At 38.5% G+C, this 18,790-nt stretch overlaps 2 protein-coding genes across 2 annotated transcripts; one reads left to right on the top strand and one right to left on the bottom strand.

Annotated features, from left to right (window-relative positions):
• Positions 1-603: 603 nt before the first annotated feature.
• On the top strand, positions 604-2,676 carry LOC113295494. The gene is made up of 3 exons (XM_026543825.1): positions 604-1,000; positions 1,082-1,886; positions 2,487-2,676. The coding sequence occupies exons 1-3, from the start codon at positions 604-606 to the stop codon at positions 2,674-2,676; spliced, it is 1,392 nt and encodes a 463-aa protein (XP_026399610.1).
• Positions 2,677-4,695: 2,019 nt separating this feature from the next.
• Positions 4,696-6,056, bottom strand: LOC113295493 (clumping factor B-like). The gene is made up of 3 exons (XM_026543824.1): positions 5,988-6,056; positions 5,016-5,205; positions 4,696-4,910 (listed from the first exon to the last, which is right to left on the bottom strand). Exons 1-3 carry the CDS (start codon positions 6,054-6,056, stop codon positions 4,696-4,698), a joined length of 474 nt encoding a protein of 157 aa, XP_026399609.1.
• Between the last annotated feature and the right edge of the window lie 12,734 nt (positions 6,057-18,790).

Here is an 18,790-nt window from a genome sequence, read left to right as displayed (position 1 = left end):
TGCAGGTGCTACCTACCAACGAGACATGACAACAATATTTCATGATATGATGCATAAGAAAGTAGAAGACTATGTCGACGACGTTGTGGTGAAATAGAAAGCTCGAGCATCGCATCTAGAAGTTCTAAGGCAAGTTTTCGAAAGATGCAGGGAATACAAAGTGAAGATGAATCCCCTGAAATGCGCTTTTGGAGTTTCTTCTGGGAAGTTTCTGGGATTCCTTGTCACTGCTGAAGGGATCAAAGTCGATCCTGACAAAGCAAAATCCATACTACCATGCCTCCTCCACGCACTGTGAAGGAACTACAGAGTTTCATGGGCAAGGTAAATTACATCAGATGCTTCATACCAGGATTGGCTCAACTTATTGCTTCGTTCACTCCTCTGCTGAAGAAGGGAGAAAATTTCGCCTGGACGGTTGTTCAGCAGGAGGCATTCCAAAAGATACAACAGATACTTTTATCCGCCGCAGTCATGAGATCTCCATTACAAGGATGACCATTGATATTGTACACGGCTTCCAGTGATGTTGCTATTGGGGCACTGCTAGCTCAAGAATATGAAGAAGGCGTTGAATATCCAATCTACTATTTCAGCCGAACCATGAAAGATGCTCAACTCAGATACCCGAAAGCTGAAAGAACGTGCCTGGAATTAGCCCATGCAATACATAGATTCAGACATTATTTGCTATCTAACAGGGTCGTGCTTGTCTCCAAAGATGATCCCATCAAGTTTTTACTCTCGAAACCTGCTTTGATAGGAAGACCTGCAAAATGGCTGCTTCAGATGTCAGAGTTAGACATAGTATGTGTTTCTCACAAAGCAATCAAAGGTCAAGCGGTAGCAGATCTACTGGATGCCTTTCCATGGGAAGATTCCACGACACTACAAGACGATGTACCAGGTGAATTCCCAGAAATTTCAGTCGTCAAGGAAAAAACGTGGCTGTTGTACTTTGATGGATCTGCTACTCCTAGCAACGATACTGGAGGAGCGGGCATAGTCTTGGTCTCTCCATCTGGTGAAGTATTCTCACATTCATTTAAGCTAGATTTCCACTGTACAAATAACTCAGCAGAATACGAAGCCTTCTTGCTAGGATTATCCTTAGCTAAACAGGTAGGAGCGATACATCTGGAGATCAGAGGAGATTCAAAACTGCTGGTCAATCAAATAAATGGGATATACTCTCTTAAGGAGATAACGCTTGCTCCATTCAGGGATGAAGCGCAGCGAATCCTAACCCATTTCGCTGATGCAACTGTCACTGACACTGGCCGGACCAACAATAGACATGCTGATTGCTGGGCAACCCTCGCCTCCAAGTTGCAATTCGAAGGGTCAGAGAAAGCTATCATAGTTCAGAGACGAGCTGTATCATCTATGTGGCTTAATCAAACTGAAGATGCTCAAGCAAACGACTGGAAAGCACCTATTATTCATGAACTGAGCAGTTCCGTTGCAGAAGGAACATACAGCCTTAAAGAGCTAAAAAACTTCTTCCTGCTCCACGGGGCCTTATACCATCACAACCCTAATGCCTCTATATCACGGTTCCTTGGCGATGAAAAAGCAAAGGAAAGGCTCGAAAGTGTGCATCAAGAAGTATGTGGACAGACACTAGTGATAACACTTTATAGAAGACTTCAGAGACTCGGGTATTACTGGCCCTCCATGGAAGCGCAGTCAAGAACTTTGCAAGGATCTTGTCCTAATTGTCAGAAGCCTCCTCATCATTTAGAGGACCTGACACTTCATCACACCGGGGACTGGAGGCGGCCTTACATTGAATACCTCCGAGACAACAAATCACCACCAACAAAGAAAGATGCAATCAAACTCATTCAGAAAGTTAAGAAATTTGTCTTTCTTGACGGGATCTTGTACTGCAAAAGCTTTGGAGAAGACTTTTTGAGATGCCTGGCCGGAGATGAAATTCCGACAGTCCTGAAAGAAACTCATGAAGGAGAACATCAGGGGGAAAAGAAATTATTTCTTCAAATTCACGAGAAGTATTACTGGCCGACTATGGAAGATGATGCAGCTGCGTACGTTCAGAAATGTCATCAATGTCAGGTCCACGATAACCTTATTCATACTCTTTGTCTTCCATTACACTCTGTGAATAGTCCATGGCCTTTCTATAGTTGGGGACTTGATATCATCGAAAAGATCAATCCAGCATCCTCAAAGCAGCATGAATACATCATCACAGCTACTGAGTATTTCACTAAGTGGGTCGAAGCAATCCCACTCATAGGTACTACAGGGGTAACTATTGTAGCCTTCATCAAGGAACACATTATATGTAGATTCAGCATCCCCAAACATATCATCACAGATAATGGGACTCCTTTCTCCAACAAGGATGTCGAAAAATTTCTCAAGGAGTATGAGATCAAACAGATTTTCTCCACACCATACTATCCCCAAGGAAATGGTCAAGCAGAGAGTACCAAAAAAACTTTGATCTGGATTATCAGTCGAACAATCCATGATAATACACGATCGTGGCATGAGAAATTACCCATGGCTTTGTGGGATTATAGAACTGCACCAAGAAGCTCGATTGGAACATCACCGTATTCACTCGTCTATGGGGCTGATACTATACTCCCAGCTGAGATAAAAATTCCTTCAGCAAGGATTGCAGAGACCAGTGGAATAAGATAGGATGAAGCTGAAGTGTCCAAGTCAAGAGTTGTTGAACTGGACATGCTCGAATCAAGGAGAACCAAAGTAGAAAAGTATGTGGAGGCTTAAAAACAGAGAATATCTAGATCTTACAACAAAATGGTAAAACCTCGAACTTTCCAAGTAGGAGATTTGGTATTAAAGACAGCAAAACACATTCAACAAGACATGTTTGCTCCCAAATTCTCTCCGAAGTGGGAAGGCCCGTATGTTATCACCAAAGCAGCGTCTAGTGGATACTACAAAATCTTAGCAGTCAGTGGAGGAAAGGAAGGAAATATTATCAACAACAAATGGCTCAAGGACTATTATGCTTGATCAACAGCATATAATTAATCTTTATTCAAATACATCTCAAATGTAATTTATTTCCTTCAAAGAGCATGCAAGATGCTCGTTTGTTCATTAAACATCCATCAATTGAACAAAATTTCTCTCATATTATCCTACCTTATCAAAAACCTACACTTAAATTCTCTCGAATAATCACTTAGAGCAAACCGTCCAACAATGGATAATCTCTATAAGAAACCCTGTCAAGTTTCTTCTGGAAAATTTTGGTTTTTGTCTTCAAATCCTCGACTTCCTTCTCGACCCTCGCCGACTCCAAAGCCAGCATCTTTTCCTCCTCCAATAAAGCAGTGGTCACATAAATCGCATCAGGATCCTCCGCCGCCTTATGAATCTTGATTATCTCGAGCCGACGACGAAGCCAGCCTACATTGAACCGCAATGTCTCACAGTTCGAAATCATCTCATCCCACCTGTGCAGTTCTTGATTCTTGACATCTTGCAGATACATATGTTCCATCTCCTCAATGATCGGCAACATCCCTGCAACTGTAGTCAGGAGGGTTGGTAGAAAACCTTTCCACACTTCGGTCGTAGCAATATGCCCAGACTTTTTCCAATTCTTGGTGTATAGAGGCGCATGACACTTGGGAATGAAGAATCCACCGACTGCCTCATTGTCCGGGGAAGTGTTGATCAAAGGAGCTTCAAACAAGAGTCCAGCTGTTGGATAGCCACGAACCCGTCTCCAGCCTCTACGGATTCTGCAGAGGCTTCACATACCTGGTTGCTGCTATCTTCAACCTCAACTACAGTCACGGACTTTCCATTCCTTCTCCTTCTAGCATCAACAACGACACGAACATCCGCCTGCGACGAAATGAGTAAGTGGTTAGTTTTATCAGAATGGAGCACGATAAAACTTCGAGAATTATAAGATTACTTACGGATGGTCCAGCCCCAACATGAACCGATCTATACCGGGAAGGAGCCCTAACAGTCCTCCTGGGCCTCGAATTATGAAAAGAAGGATTCTTCTGATTATCCTGCAACAAATCATTTTTCCTATGATCAATAACCGTGATCAAACAGAGACCAAGAAGATATACAACTTACCGAGATGGACGCTTCTATTTCATGATTCGACTGAAGTTCGTTTCGAGAATAAGTACTATCGCTAGACATAGTGATGAAAGGTATGTCAATCGAAGTTTCTTCTGCGATGAAACTAGCTCAGGAATGGGAGAAATATTTGCGCAAGTGTCAAACCCTAAATCTCGGAGTTATATACAAGATACGACATGCACTTATCTCTGCAAATAGTCAATTCAGTTGCGAGTTTTACTGAAACCCTAAGTCTCGAGCAAGGTCAATACTGGAGATGCAGAGTAAAATAATACACTAGGGACTGACCAAAGTTAGGTATCGTTAGACAAGTCACACGGCATTGTGTGTTACATGTCTTCTGCGACATGTTTGGATGTTTTCACTGATGAAAACCATAAAGCAAGTAAAGGAAGATCACAATGGGTTCAGTGTATGAGGATTGACCCATTTTATCTGATCCAATCAAGAGGAAATAACCTTGATAAAAGAATTTCTCACAAAAGGAAAATCTTAATACTTAAGAGAAGTTGTTCAAATAAGATGTCTACTACGAAGGCTATGAAAATATTCAAATGTTTAAAAGAAAGATCAAGAGTAAAGCTATTCGTCAGATTCATCTGAGCTGTCAGATTCATCATCATTGTCCTTCTCGGAATCCTCCTCTTCGTCGGAATCATTATCAAGATCATTGATGAAGTCTGGATGGGTATGAGGATCGTCTGAGTCCGAGTCTTCTTCTGCTTCAGCTTCAAGTTCAGCATCAACTCGTTTCATAGGCTTGACCTTGAACTCTGGTAACACCCACGTGGTTTCCTCTTCGGAAGCATCAGCATCAGAGTCAGAAGGTACTCAATCGACGAATCGGCGTCTCTCCTCTGCCGCCAGTATTTTGCGCTGGATTCGATCTTTTCTACGCATACGACCCTCCGCTTCATCAGTCTCGGATTTTCGCTTCATAAGCTCGGCATAAGTGACTCTCCGGTTTTTCGGGGGTATACTAGGCTTTGCCCCTTCATCGTGAGTTCTTTTAGCTTTCGAATTGGATGCATAAGCTTTGGGATCCTCATCAGAAGAGCTAGAGGAATTGCTGCTGTTGGAAATTGCCAGTTTCTAGAACCAGGAACACAAGATTAGCAACATGCTAATAAATCCGTCTACAAAATGGTAATTCTAAACTCTTACCTCTTTACAATTCTACTAACAATAGTGATTGTGCCGCAAGAGTTGACACTCAGAAGTTAGTTCGTTCCTTGAAACCTGCAATAACGAACGAAGCTTTATTAATTTTCGAAACTGATTTTTCATAAAATCATAGACACAATTTTCATACTATAAACATCCACAACTGACCTATGAAATTTAAACCAAGACAATATTTTGTCATAAATAAATTGTCTAAATTCGAGGTTACTCAAAACCCATGTGTTGATTTTACGAAGCAATAATACGGTGATTAAATCACGTAAAAAATTTTGACGTGAGCTCAGGATCATGTGAGTTTATCAAAATAAAAAATATATCCTTGAGAAACTCCACGGTTTCATGATAAAAAAAAAAGAATCTATTTTCCTTCGTACGAGCGTTTTTCTTTGAAACGAAGGTTTATTTTGGTTTTGTGAAAGCTCACATCTTTTAAAGATAAAGTTTTGGTTTCCATGAAAGCTCATAAAAAATTTTTTATCACTGGACACAGGTCTTTTTTCCAAAGAAGAATCTCTCTCAAGTTAGGGATTGTTGCTACTTTCTTAAACTAACGATCGAACGAACGAACATACGCTCCTAAAACAAGGGTTTTTCATAAAAATCACATCCAAAATATGTGTATACCCATATTATTTTATGACGAACAACTCATGAACAAACAACAATCTTTAAAAAAATAATTCACGTACCTGTCGGCGCCGGCCGGACGATGATGGCTCTGGTCGGCTGGTGGTCGGCGCTCCGGCGATTTTTCTCATGCTCCTGCTTGGGCGAGAAGATGAAGAAGAGAGGGAGATGGTGGACGTGCGGGAAGAAATAAAAATAAAAAGGAATTAATTCCTTTTATACCAAATTTTATTTGCAAAACCTAATTCCATAAGAATTTCCTTTTCGGGCCCGGCCCGTGAATCCTAAACCGACCAAGGTTCGCAGTTCTACATCAATTTATGCTTACTGGATGACGCTTTATTATACCACTAAGGTTTTTTCTCAAACCATGGTTTGCTCATTCGGTCGAAATCCGGTAATGTCTTATCTTATGACTAAGTTCAATTACTTATTTTCGTCTATACCTGGAAAATCACCATTCAATGCTGACTGAGCAGGGGATTTAATGTAGATGGTGGATTTTCGACGAGGGTAAAATTATAAAACCCTAACTATTTATACTCCGGATCCGGCAATTGGATGAATATTGAGACTCATGTCTCTCAATAAAGCATGAAAGCTCATGCCATAAAACCTCTGACTTAGAAGGATATCTCTCAGAGTATATGTAGATGTGTAGTCTCCCAGCTGAGGCCACAACACATCTCATGAATACTGAGCAATTTCAGTAATTATTTATGCTCCAGATCCGGAAATTGGATGAGTATTGAGACTCATGTCTCTCAATAAAGGATGAAAGCTCATGCCATAAAACCTCTGACTGAGTCTCTCAGAGTATCTGTAGATGTGTAGTCTCCCAGCTGAAACCACGGCACATCTCATGAATACTGAGCAATTTCAATAATTATTTCTATATAGAATCGAAAGATTGGGCGGCTCCTAGACAACATGCCTGCTAGTATAGAGCGACAACGTCTTCAGGATGCAACCAGGTTTTCCCTGACTATATAGGAGAAATATGATACTCCAGCAAGTTCATATTGCTCAACTCTCAGATAATTAATGCTCCTAGATAGGAAGCCCTGCTAGTATAGAGCCATCAGTTAATTATCTCTAATCGCCTGAATATCCAACAATATTCTACGATTCTTTGTTATGTTTCGTCACTTCAATTCGTAGTTCTTCCCAGCAGAATTCCACGGGTTAGTGATAAATATTCAACGAAACAGGCATCTGAGCATCGAATAGGCCCTGACTAAAATGGTGCAAGTGTACTTAGCAATAATGCACAGACCAGCATTTGAATGCGCAAACGAGCATTTCAAAAATACGAATGAACGATGAACCTATGCAAAATAGGAAGGAAATATACTAATGATAAAAATATTAGCAAAGGCGTCAGGGACTAGGCTCACCAGCCGGCCGGTCATGCCGTGACCAGTCCCACGCCCAATTTTATATTTTTATCATATTTTATTATTTTTCCTGATCTCATGAAAATCCTCTCATTCGAGCAAATCTCCTTCGATTCAAGGAAATTCTCTAATCTCATGATATTCCTTTATGTCAAGAAAATAATAAAATTAGGGAAGGGTGTCACGGGACCGAGCACCAACCGGCCGGCCATGCCCTAGCAGTTGCCAGTCCCGCACCTCACGTCCCCATTATTTTATTATTTCTCTCAAACCATGAAAATTCCCTGATTTCATAAATTTTCCCTAAAACCATGAAAATTCCCTGATTTCATGAATTTTTCCTAAACCCGTGAAAAATATTATAAAATTAAGAAAACTCGTGGGACCGGGCCCTAGTTGGCCGGTCATGCCCTAGCCGGTACCACACGCTCCTTATTTTATTATTGTTATTTGTTTTGTTTTCCTCAATCCATGAAAACTCCCTGATTTCAACAAAATATCTTGGTTTCAACAAAACTCTTTGATTTTATGAAAATTCCCTAAAATCATGAAATTTACATAAAATTGGGAAGAGTGCCCTGGGACCGTGCTCGTTGGCCGGCCGGTCATTCCTTGGCCATTGCCAGTCCCACACTCCATCATTCCCTATTTTATTATTTTATTTCTCTCATCTCATGGAAGTTCCCTAATTTCATAAAACTCTCCAGTTTCATGGAATTTTCCTCAATTCAGAAAAAATACATAAAACAGGGAAAAGTGTGTGGGACCGTGACTGTCAGCCGGTCGGCCATGCCCTAGCCGTGGCCGGTCCCACACCTTGAAATTCCCTACTTTATTAATTATTTTTCATCATCTCAAGTATTTTCCTAGTTTCAGCAAAACCCCTGAATTCTTCATATTTTCTCAAAATGTTGCTCAAATGCGCATCGGAAAATATCGAAACTCTCAGGACTGAGACACGGACACCATGGTGACACGAGCGCATCCACTTGACCGACCAAGGGTGAACATGAGGCTTGCAAGTGGCCGGTCCCACATGTTTTAACTATTTTAACCTAATTTGTTGAGTTGCTCATATTAGGTTCAAATTCTTTTCAATCAATTAAGGGTTTGCTCAAACGAACATCAATTGGTTCCACGGCCACCAAGAGCCGGTATCATGACCTCTTGGTCGGTCCCTCATCTTTTCATGGCTAGGTTTTGTTATCTGTCGCTCACACGAGCATTATTTTAATAAATGATTAAACCAGCATTTAATCATTCTTTCACCAACTGGTCCTCAAGAAACTTTGGTATTTTGCTCATTCGAGCATTTGGGCGTTACATGCTGGAGTCATCATCCTATGTAGCCGGTCCCTTCTTCGTTCTGCGGTTGATTTTCAATAAATCATCATTTCATTAAAATTAGGGTTTTGAATCCAGAACTCTGCAAAAATATGATTCTTAGCGGATACAAATACTAATAATTTTATGTTGATCCCGTGATCAACACTTTTATTTATTATACTCGACCCAGCAGTCAGTATCTTAAATTGATATTTATTTGGTCCTGCTACCAACAATTTATTAAACGAGCAATATTCGCTCAAACCGGCAATATTTGCTCGAATTAGCAATATTTGCTCAGATTCAAGAATATTGATTCAACTATCAATATTCAACAATTCAGCAACACAGTTTGCTCGTCTTAGGTAATCAACATAATAATACCTTGTCTCGGCAAACATATTTAATTCATGACTTTCAGAACATTTGCAAATCATGTTCAACTCAACAATACATGGACTCATCGTCCCATAAAGTCCGCAATTGACTCCACAATCACGAGATATCAATCGTGTTACATGGGGGGTATTAACTAGGGTTTTGGTCTGGCAGTCTACGGCACGTGTGTTCACCCACGACGAGAATGTGAGCATGTCGTGCAATCAGTTGGAAGAGTCAGCAAAGTAGTGGGTGGAAAATTAACCAAGTCTTCGCACGATGAGCAACTGGTTTTAACACGATTTCCCACTTCCCCATTCTCTGATTTCAGTAACTGTCACACTTCATGGGATCATGGTGTTCTCAACTCTGGCATTATAAAATGTCTCTGAATCCTGATTGAAAAGAAAAAGATTTGAATAATCGAACATTCGTCTAAACAAGCAATTTCTCGGCAAGTTCATACACACAATCTTTCGTCTACACGCACTCATCGTCTGAGCAATCACTCTCATTTGAGTAAAATTCAATCATTCAGAGCGTTTTTACGCTTAATTCACAACACACCTACAATCTCAGATCACCATTGATTCTACACATTTATCGGCTTCCCTCCTACAGATCAACCCATCCTCTCTTGTGACCGAATTGACTCTGGAACGACCATTGTTCTTGGTTTAGGCCGGAGTCCTACAAATTGATCTCTCGAACTTAAATCACTCCCTTACTGCAGTGCATCTGTGTGAGGTTCAACATTTCTCTCGGCTCAAGGAGTTTCCACACGGACGTCTCTTCAATTCCGTAAAAACCAGCAAATCGTTTTTCCCCATCTACACTCTTATATTCAATTGGGATCGCAAATTTCTATTTGCTGATTGCAGATTGAATTGTGAGACAGAGATATAAAACTCTTTGATATACTTTTCTGTAGATTGAGTCTAACTGTCTAGTTGATTCTCTAGAAAGTATATTGGAGTTTGTCTATTCAGATTGCCAAACGAAATATTAGGTGTGGTGTTAGACCCCCGATTTTTCAATTGGTATCAGAGCAGGCAAACACATTTAAGACCTTATAAGTCTGTGTTTGTAGCGATCTGAATATGGACAGAAGTGTTATCTCCATAAACGTACCACCAGTCTTCGATGGTTCATTGCTTATGGTGGAAAATTGTTATGTGTGCCTTTCTTCAAGCACGTGATTTTCAATCATGGTTTTATGTTGTTAATGGCTAAAATCCTCCGACTGTTGCAGAAGGCGATGCAACTGTTCCAAAGGATATTGGTGCATACGAACCTGCTGAGATTCTCGCTGCAAAGAAAAATTCTGAGGGGTTAAATGTTATCATCCATGCCATTACCCCAGATCTTTAGCACCATGTGCACTCGGTCTAATGATGCTTGGGATATCTTAGAAAAGGGAATGCCTGTGAAAAGGAAGCTAGGATTCAAAACCTAAATTCTGATTGGGAAAACCTTCGTATGGCAGATGAAGATTCATTTGATTAGTTTAATCACAAAGTGTCTGAAATTGTTAATGCATCTTTTGCATTGGGTAAGACTATTCTTGAACATGGCATTGTGATGAAAATTCTCAGATTGCTGCATACGATTCTAAGAAGCATGCCATCGTTGAAGGAAATAACCTTGCAACTCTTTCCAGAAATACTCTGGTTGGGAAGTTAAAGATCTTTGAACATGATAATACATCCAAATCCGGAAAGGATGTTGCTTTCAAAGCACAAAAGAACACTAAATTACTTCACAAAAGTAAAAGTGTTTGCATCTATGAAGATGATCTTTCTGAGACTGATTCATCAGATGAAGATCTTGACAAGTCAGTCTCCTTGACCACAAAACAGTTTAGGGATCTTCTATTGAAGAGAAGTAAACGATTCTCCAGAGATAATCCTAGGTCATCAGTTAAACCTCATAATCGTGTTCCTCCTAAAAACATGGATATTGATGAAACTGATGACGAGGATATGCCTCAGTGCTTCAAGTGTAAAGGTTTTGGTCATTTTGCAAATGAGTGTACAAATCATAAAAAATACACTGGGAACAAAGGTCTAGCTGCAACTCTTGATGAAATGTCTGACAACTATGATTCTAATGAAGACGAAAATTCAAGTGTTGCACTTCTTTGTGAACATATTGATCTTGATAATGGTAGCAATACATACATCGATCTTGATATTCTTTTAGAAGAAATCTCAACCAGTCTGGAAGAAAAAATGGATCTATCTGTTTCTACCGAAGCTTTTTTTTTCTTATGATTTTTCAGGTTCCACTATATGTCTAGCCGCGTACACATCTCGGGCATCTGAATCATCCTCCATGTTGACATGCTCTTATTGTTCTCTCAAAGGTCATGAACTTTCAAGTACAAACACAAATTGAGATATGTCAACAAACTTCAACGAAGAGCGAATCGATTAGCTAACAATCTCAAACTTGTTCAAAGATCATCAGAGGTATGTAAACGCATCTCTTCTTCAAAGAAGTTAGTTTCCAAAGAAAAGACTAGATCATTAGAGAGAAATTTATGGTCTAAACACTATGAGAAACAGGGCTCTATGAATTCCTTTGGAAAAGGTTATGGTGGACAGATTATTGTTCACCCCAGCACAACTTAATTGTGTTGGTTAGTGCATCTTGTCTCATGTGCATGATCAAAAGAGACAAGATTATGCACACCTCAGGATTTAGGAAAAGAAAATTGGTTTTAGATTGTTTTGATTTTATTTTTTCTTGTTTTTGCTCTGCTGAGCATTGTAAGTCTGGAATTCGTGCCTCTTTTCATATCAAATTGATATTGGAAGGGACTTCCCTGTTTAATCAATAAAAGAGGGTTATTATCGAAAATTTTATCTTATTTAGGGTTGAGAGTTGTGCGTACGTGAACTTGTGATTTAAAAGTTCCGTAACCCTACATTCCTTTTTCCTTCTCTCAAAACTCTTTTTATCATAAGACTGCTTGTTGAGATTATCTTGTGATTTTCTCTCACAATTCCGCTTGTATGGATACTCCAAGCATTATGTCTTCTGATGGAAAAGATGTTAATATGATTGTTAAGCCATCAATCATGAAGGAAAAAGATAAATCTCCGTTAACCTCCAACTTTGAAAAGAAAAATAAGGAATGTGAGAAAGTCAAGAATTGTTCCTTCAAATTCTCAGCATTTTTCTGGTGTTTTTAAAGAGTTGAAGGAAACAAGGAAGGAGATTTAGGAAATAAAGGCTATTTCTTTGAGAACTCTTGAAATTCATAAGGCCCTGTTTCGGCATCAGGTTTGTTGGAATTGAATCCTTTCTTGATGAAACTTATGTTCCCATGGCCGTTGACAACAAGGAGTTCGGGGATGATAAAGAATTTTTCAGAGGTCTCAATGTCTAGGAAACTTCTTATGAAAATTTTATTCATGTGTTTTTAAGAAGGATAACTAGGGTTTGTAATAGCCCTTATTGTGAGTACACATAGCTATTTCCAACGTTTTCATCTTGCAATGTTTTTAGATTTATTTATTTAAATTCTAAAGTTGATTTGGAAGATGATTTTTGCAGTATTAATCTTTATGGTTTTATATATTGCAAATTGTTATGGGATATGTTGTTTACGTCCGTGAACCTTGACTGTCCCATACTTGTTCAAAAGTTATCTCTATTACATGTCAGTATGGTATTGATAAAAGATAGAATGAACTTTTGAATACAAAAGTTAAGCCTTTTATGTCATTATGCAAATATTGATGGAAGAAAGGATGAAATTTTGTTTACAAAGATTAAATCTATTATATGTCATTGTGCAAATAGTGATGAAAAATAGAATGAATCTTTGATTATTCCGCATTATTGGTCTTTCCCTGATCCACATCTTTGTGTATATTCTGTGTTGCTCCGTAAGTGCTCTTATGTTGAGCATGACTAATTGAGTTGATCATTTTCCTTGTGGTTAATTCAATTGAGATTTTTGGATACAAATTCATGTTTCATGTGATTTGTTAATGTCCAAAGAAATCCTTCTTTTCTTTTAAAAGTAAGGTCGCTCTTGTTGTTCTTTCGGGAATGACATCTTAGGGGGGATAGTTCTTAATTGAACTTGTGCTTAATTGCCAAATTTTAGTGGGGAGTGCGGCTGTGGAATATTGTAGGGGTTATCTTGTATCTTTATAAACTCCTTGATGAATGCATTTAGTTTCGGCTATATGATGGCGTCTAAACAAGTTGATATGTTGTTCTCTTTTGGTCATGAAGTATCTCTTGGAAAATTTCATGAGGATCCCACTAGTTTTTGTACCTTTACCAATTTATATTGACATAAAGGGGGAGAATTAATGTGTAGTTCACACTAAAAATACATATGGTTTACGGATCATTATGTAAGGGGGGAGTGTTTTCATTGTGAGATGAAGTATTGACTAAGGGGGAGTGATACATATCGCCATAGTATTGTTGCCAAAGTTGTGATACAATTGAACTTTGATGTTTTATATTGATACTATGACACTGTATAACAATGATTGAGAGCAACTATTTTCTCATTGTTATTGCTACGGATCTTCAGCAACTATGATGTTGAGTTGAACACATTTGGAATCATTTGAGTACTTGGAAGTGACGAAGATTTCGAGTAATGTTGAAGAAACAAGGAGATCAAGCATTTAGATGAGAAGCTACAAAGTTTATTAATTTTGTAATCCATATGTATTGATAGTTTTGTCACTAAAATAGTCAAAGGGGGAGATTGTTAGAGCATTGCTCGGTCGAACTCGCAAGCATTGCTATCTCAAGCTTGTTTGTCAATGTTAATAATCAAAACTATAATTCTTGATTTCTAGTCTACTTATAGATGTATCGGACTAGGACAGATTGTGTAGTTGAGCATTAGACTTCATGGTGTTCATCATTGAAGACGAAGAACTACTAAGGAGAGCTTGTGGAACTTCATCAACAAAAAGGTATGTGGAGACTAAAACTCATCTATCACTTGGAAAGTCTATTTCTACTTTATCTCCTTTATTGAGACATAAGTCGTATTGCGATATAGTTTTGCATTATACACATTTGAGATTTCGAGATGAGTTTAACTCGCTTAGATATTTCTCGGAATATGTGTTGGCAAGCTTTCACTTCGACCAAGTTTATCTTATATTCTTAACGAAAGTCAAAAGATGATCATGTGAAATTTCCGAGTAACATCTTATATGGTTTATGTGATACAATCATTTGGTGTAGACTTGGAATGTTTCTTTATGATTATTTCAATAACTTGAAAATTGCTTTGATGCTAATAGTGTGTGAAAACGGCTATTGTCATCCTCTAAGAAAGTTTCAATGATTGAAATAATAGTTTAGAACACTTAACCATTATTGGATTGTGACATGTTGTGTACTCTTGCACATATGTTATCCATGTCAGAGAACCAGAATATGCGTACCCGTACGCGTACCTATTGGTTTGAGAAGTCCGGGAACCTAAGTATGCATACCCGTATGCGTACTGGCGTAAGGTTCATGTCCGAGATTTTATGCTGGGATTGGAGGTATGCGTACCCGTTCGCGTACTGGCAAAACCCAAACTCAGTCCGGGTATTTAAAGTATGCGTACCCGTTTGCATACTTGAAGGTTAAAGTTATAAAATCGGTTATGTTCATGAACTAATACATTTATATAATAAGGAATGCATTCTTTGCAAACCGTGGCTATAATGTTCATGATTGATTCGAGTGAATCAAAACGATTTTGCTTCAATTGTGTTCTTGTATACGTCTATTAGAATATAGCAATTGAACAACTCTTTAACTAGTTTCATTTGAGTCATTTGAACTAGTTATGGTTAAGATGAATAAGGTTGATATGAGAGTGTTCATATAGCTAACCTCGATTAACTATGGTTGAGCCTACATGGTGTACACATTTAGGTACGACTACATAAACCTAAATGAATGTACATTTCATTTGTCTGTAACAAGCTAAGTTTGATCTAACGGTTGAAAGATATTAGCTTGAATCTAATCAGGTTTTCATCTAACGGTCAATATTGACTTCTTTGTTACCAAGGTAACTTAGATTGGAAACCCTGATTTGAAAACTATATAAAGGAGAACTCTAGCAACTGGGAAACCTAATCCCCACACCTCCTGTATGATACTAGTTGTATAAGCTAGATTCGATTCTCCTTTAACCTTAGGTTTTTCACATAACCCTGTATGTTAACGACTTGAAGACTTCATTGGGATTGTGAAGCCAGACCCAACTATTTTCTCTGTAGTTGTGTGGTCTGATCTTGTTGTTTCTATCGTGTTTGAGTATTATATTCTTTAAGATTGGCTCGAGATTTAATCTCCGATAGGTAATATAAAAAGTAGTCACAAACATCTTTCATCTCATCGTTTGTGATTCCACAATATCTTGTTTCGCTACCATACGATTAAGATTATTGTGAGGTAATTGATAATACTAGGCTATTCTTCGAGAATATAAGTCCGGTTTATCAATTGGTTCTTGTTCACCTTGATTTATCAAAAGACGGAACAAAACTCGTAGGTATTTCTGTGGGAGACAAATTTATCTATTCCAATAGACTTTTCTATGTGAGACAGACTTGTTTATCAAGTATTCGACTTTGGGTCATAGAAACTCTTGGTTGTGGATGAGATCAGCTAAGGGAATCAAGTGCGTAGTATCCTGCTGGGATCAGAGACGTAAGGAGCGCAACTGTACCTTGAATCAGTGTGAGATTGATTAGGGTTCAACTACAATCTCAGTTCGAAGTTCATTGGTAGTAGGATAGTGTCTGTAGCGGCTTAATACAGTGTGGTGTTCAAATCTGGACTAGGTCCCGGGGTTTTTCTGCATTTGTGGTTTTCCTCGTTAACAAAATTTCGGTGTCTGTGTTATTTCTTTTCCGCATTGTATTTTGTTATATAATTGAAATATCACAGGTTGTGCGTTGAATCGATCAATTGGGAAATCCAACCTTTGGTTCTTGATTGAAATTGATTGATCCTTGAAGACTTGATAAACAAATCTGTCTCACACAGAAAAGTCTATTGAATAGATAAATCTGTCTCCCACAGATATACCTACGAGTTTTGTTCCGTCTTTTGATAAATCAAGTTGAACAGGAACCAATTGATATACCGAACTTATATTCCCAAAGAACATCCTAGTATTATCAATCACCTCACAATAATCTTAATCGATTAACGGAACAAGATATTGTGGAATCACAAACGATGAGACGAAGATGTTTGTGACTACTTTTCAATCTTGCCTATCAGAGAATAAATCTCGAGCAAATCTTAAAAAAGATAGTACTCAATCACGATAGAAACAGCAAGATCAGAACACGCAATTACAGAGTAAATAGTTGGGTCTGGCTTCACAATCCCAATGAAGTCTTTAAGTCGTTAACCTACAGGTTTTCGTGAAAAACCTAAGGTTAAAGGAGAATCGACTCTAGTCGCAACTAGTATCACACATGAGGTGTGTGGATTAGTTTTCCCAGTTGCTACAGTTCTCCTTTATATAGTCTTTAAATCAGGGTTTGCAATCAATGCTACCTTGGTAACAAAGCATTCAATATTCACTGTTAGATGAAAACCTGATTAGATTCAAACTAATATCTTTCAACCGTTAGATCGAACTTAGCTTATTATACACAAATGAAATGTACCATCATTTAGATAAAGGTAACCGTACCTAAACGTGTACACTTAGTTGGTTCAACAATAGTTAACCAATGGTAAGCCATATGAGCACTTTCATATCAACCTTATTCATCTTTATCATAACTAGTTCAAATGACTCAAATGAAACTAGTTAGAGAGTTGTTCAATTGTTTATATTCTCATAGAAGTATACCAGACATAATTGAAGCAAAGTCGATTTTGATTCACTTGAATCATTTCATGAACATTATAGTCACGGTTTTCAAAAGATTACATTCCTTATTATATAAATGTATTAGTTCATGAACAAACCGATTTTAGAACATAACTTACTTAAGTATGCAAACTGGTACACATACCTAAGTAGCCGGACTGAGTATGGTTACGCCAGTACGCGTACGGGTACGCATACCATTTTACTCTTCCAAACTCCAGCAGAAATTCGCGGAACTTGAACTTCTGTCAGTAGGCATACTTAGTTCCCGGACTTCCAACAACCAACCAGTACGCGTATGGGTACGCATACCATGGTTCCCGGTTTTGGACTTTACACAAATGTGAATACACACTATGTTTATATCCAATTATGGCTACATGTTCTAAACCCTCATTTCAACCATTGAAACATTCTTGGAAGACGACAATAGCTGTCTCACACAAACTATTAGCTTCAAAGCAATTTTCAAGTGATCGAATGATCAATACGAAATATTCCGATTCTACATCAAATGACTGTCTCACACAAATCATGCAAGATGTTACAAGGCGATTTTCACGTGATCATCCTTTTTACTTTCGTCAAGAATAAAAGATTAACTTGGTTAAAGCGGAAGCTTACCAACACATATTTCGAGAAATAGATAAGCGAGATAAACTCGGCTCGAAATACCAAATATGTATAATTGAAGTCTATATAACAATACGAATTTTTGTCTCAAATAGGAGATATACTAGATAGACTTTTGAGTGATAGATGAGTTCAAGTCTCCACATACCTTTTGTTGATGAAGTTCCACAAGTTCCCTTGAGTAGTTCTTCGTCTTCATTCAATGAACACCGTGAAGTCTAAAGCTCAACTACACTTACTATCCTAATCCGATACTTAGCTATAAGTAGACTAGAAATCAAGACTTATAGTTTTGACAACTAAACTTGACAAACAAGCTTGAGATAGCAACGCTTGCGAGTTCGACCGAGCAGTGCTCTAACAAGGTGGTAAAACCTAATTATGGAGAGAGGGACCGACCAAGGGGTATAAAACCGGCCCTTGGTGGTCGTGGGACCAACTGATGGTCGATTGTTCAAGTTCCAAACTGTTTGGAAAGAGTTTGAACTCAATATGAATTATGGAAGATTAGTTAGGTAAAAATCATGATAGAGTGTGGGATCGGCTTCTGCAAGCCAAAGAGCCGACCTTGGTCGATCAAGGTGGCATGCTCGTGTCACCATATTGTCCGTGACTCAATCCTGAGAATTTTGGTATTTTCTGGTGCGTGTTCGAGCAATATTTTGGATTTTCAGAAGAGTTTGATCTTGACTGAAACTCTCGATTTTGCTTGAATGAGCAAGTAGAACTTTACTCGTGCGACCAATATTATGAGAATATTAAAATAATAATAATTTAATATTTGTCGTGAGTATCCCGGATGGTCGTGTGACCATTTGACTTTTTAGCTTTTTGGTAGTTTGAGCAATATTTGAGAAATATGGAAAAACCAGATTTTTGCTCAAACGAGCGAGTTTCATGAGATGAGAGAAGAAATAATAATAATAAAATAAGAAAAAAAAGGGAGGGGTGGGACCGGCCACGGCCAAGGCATGGCCGACCGGCCCATGTGTCCAGTTTCGTGCTCTCCCTATTTTATATTATTATTTTTCATGATGTGAGGAAATATAGAGAAACTAGGAGTTTTGCTCAAATGAGGAAGTTTTCAAGAGACAAGGAAAATAGTAAAATAGGTTAAAAATAAAATAAAGGGAGAGACAGGACCGGCCACGGTGGCATGACCGGCCGTCTTATGGGCCCAGTCCCGTGCGCCTCTTGTTTATTTTATTTTATATTATTTTCTTTCCCTATTTTGCGTAGGTTTCCT

Source organism: Papaver somniferum, chromosome 7 (assembly GCF_003573695.1).
Source record: "Papaver somniferum cultivar HN1 chromosome 7, ASM357369v1, whole genome shotgun sequence".
Taxonomy (NCBI): Eukaryota; Viridiplantae; Streptophyta; class Magnoliopsida; order Ranunculales; family Papaveraceae; genus Papaver; species Papaver somniferum.
This window is presented reverse-complemented; position numbering and strand designations above follow the sequence as displayed.

What these genes read in the sequence shown, in the direction of transcription:
- LOC113295493 (XM_026543824.1), bottom strand. Translation starts at nt 6,056, where the DNA reads ATGAGAAAAATCGCCGGAGCGCCGACCACCAGCCGACCAGAGCCATCA. An exon ending in CGTCCGGCCGGCGCCGACAG is followed by an intron (nt 5,206 to 5,987) that starts GTACGTGAATTA and finishes TCCTGGTTCTAG; the next exon opens with AAACTGGCAATTTCCAACAG. An exon ending in GACTGATGAAGCGGAGGGTC is followed by an intron (nt 4,911 to 5,015) that starts GTATGCGTAGAA and finishes ATGCTTCCGAAG; the next exon opens with AGGAAACCACGTGGGTGTTA.
- LOC113295494 (XM_026543825.1), top strand. Translation starts at nt 604, where the DNA reads ATGAAAGATGCTCAACTCAGATACCCGAAAGCTGAAAGAACGTGCCTG. An exon ending in CAACGATACTGGAGGAGCGG is followed by an intron (nt 1,001 to 1,081) that starts GCATAGTCTTGG and finishes ATAACTCAGCAG; the next exon opens with AATACGAAGCCTTCTTGCTA. An exon ending in GTCTTTCTTGACGGGATCTT is followed by an intron (nt 1,887 to 2,486) that starts GTACTGCAAAAG and finishes CTGGATTATCAG; the next exon opens with TCGAACAATCCATGATAATA.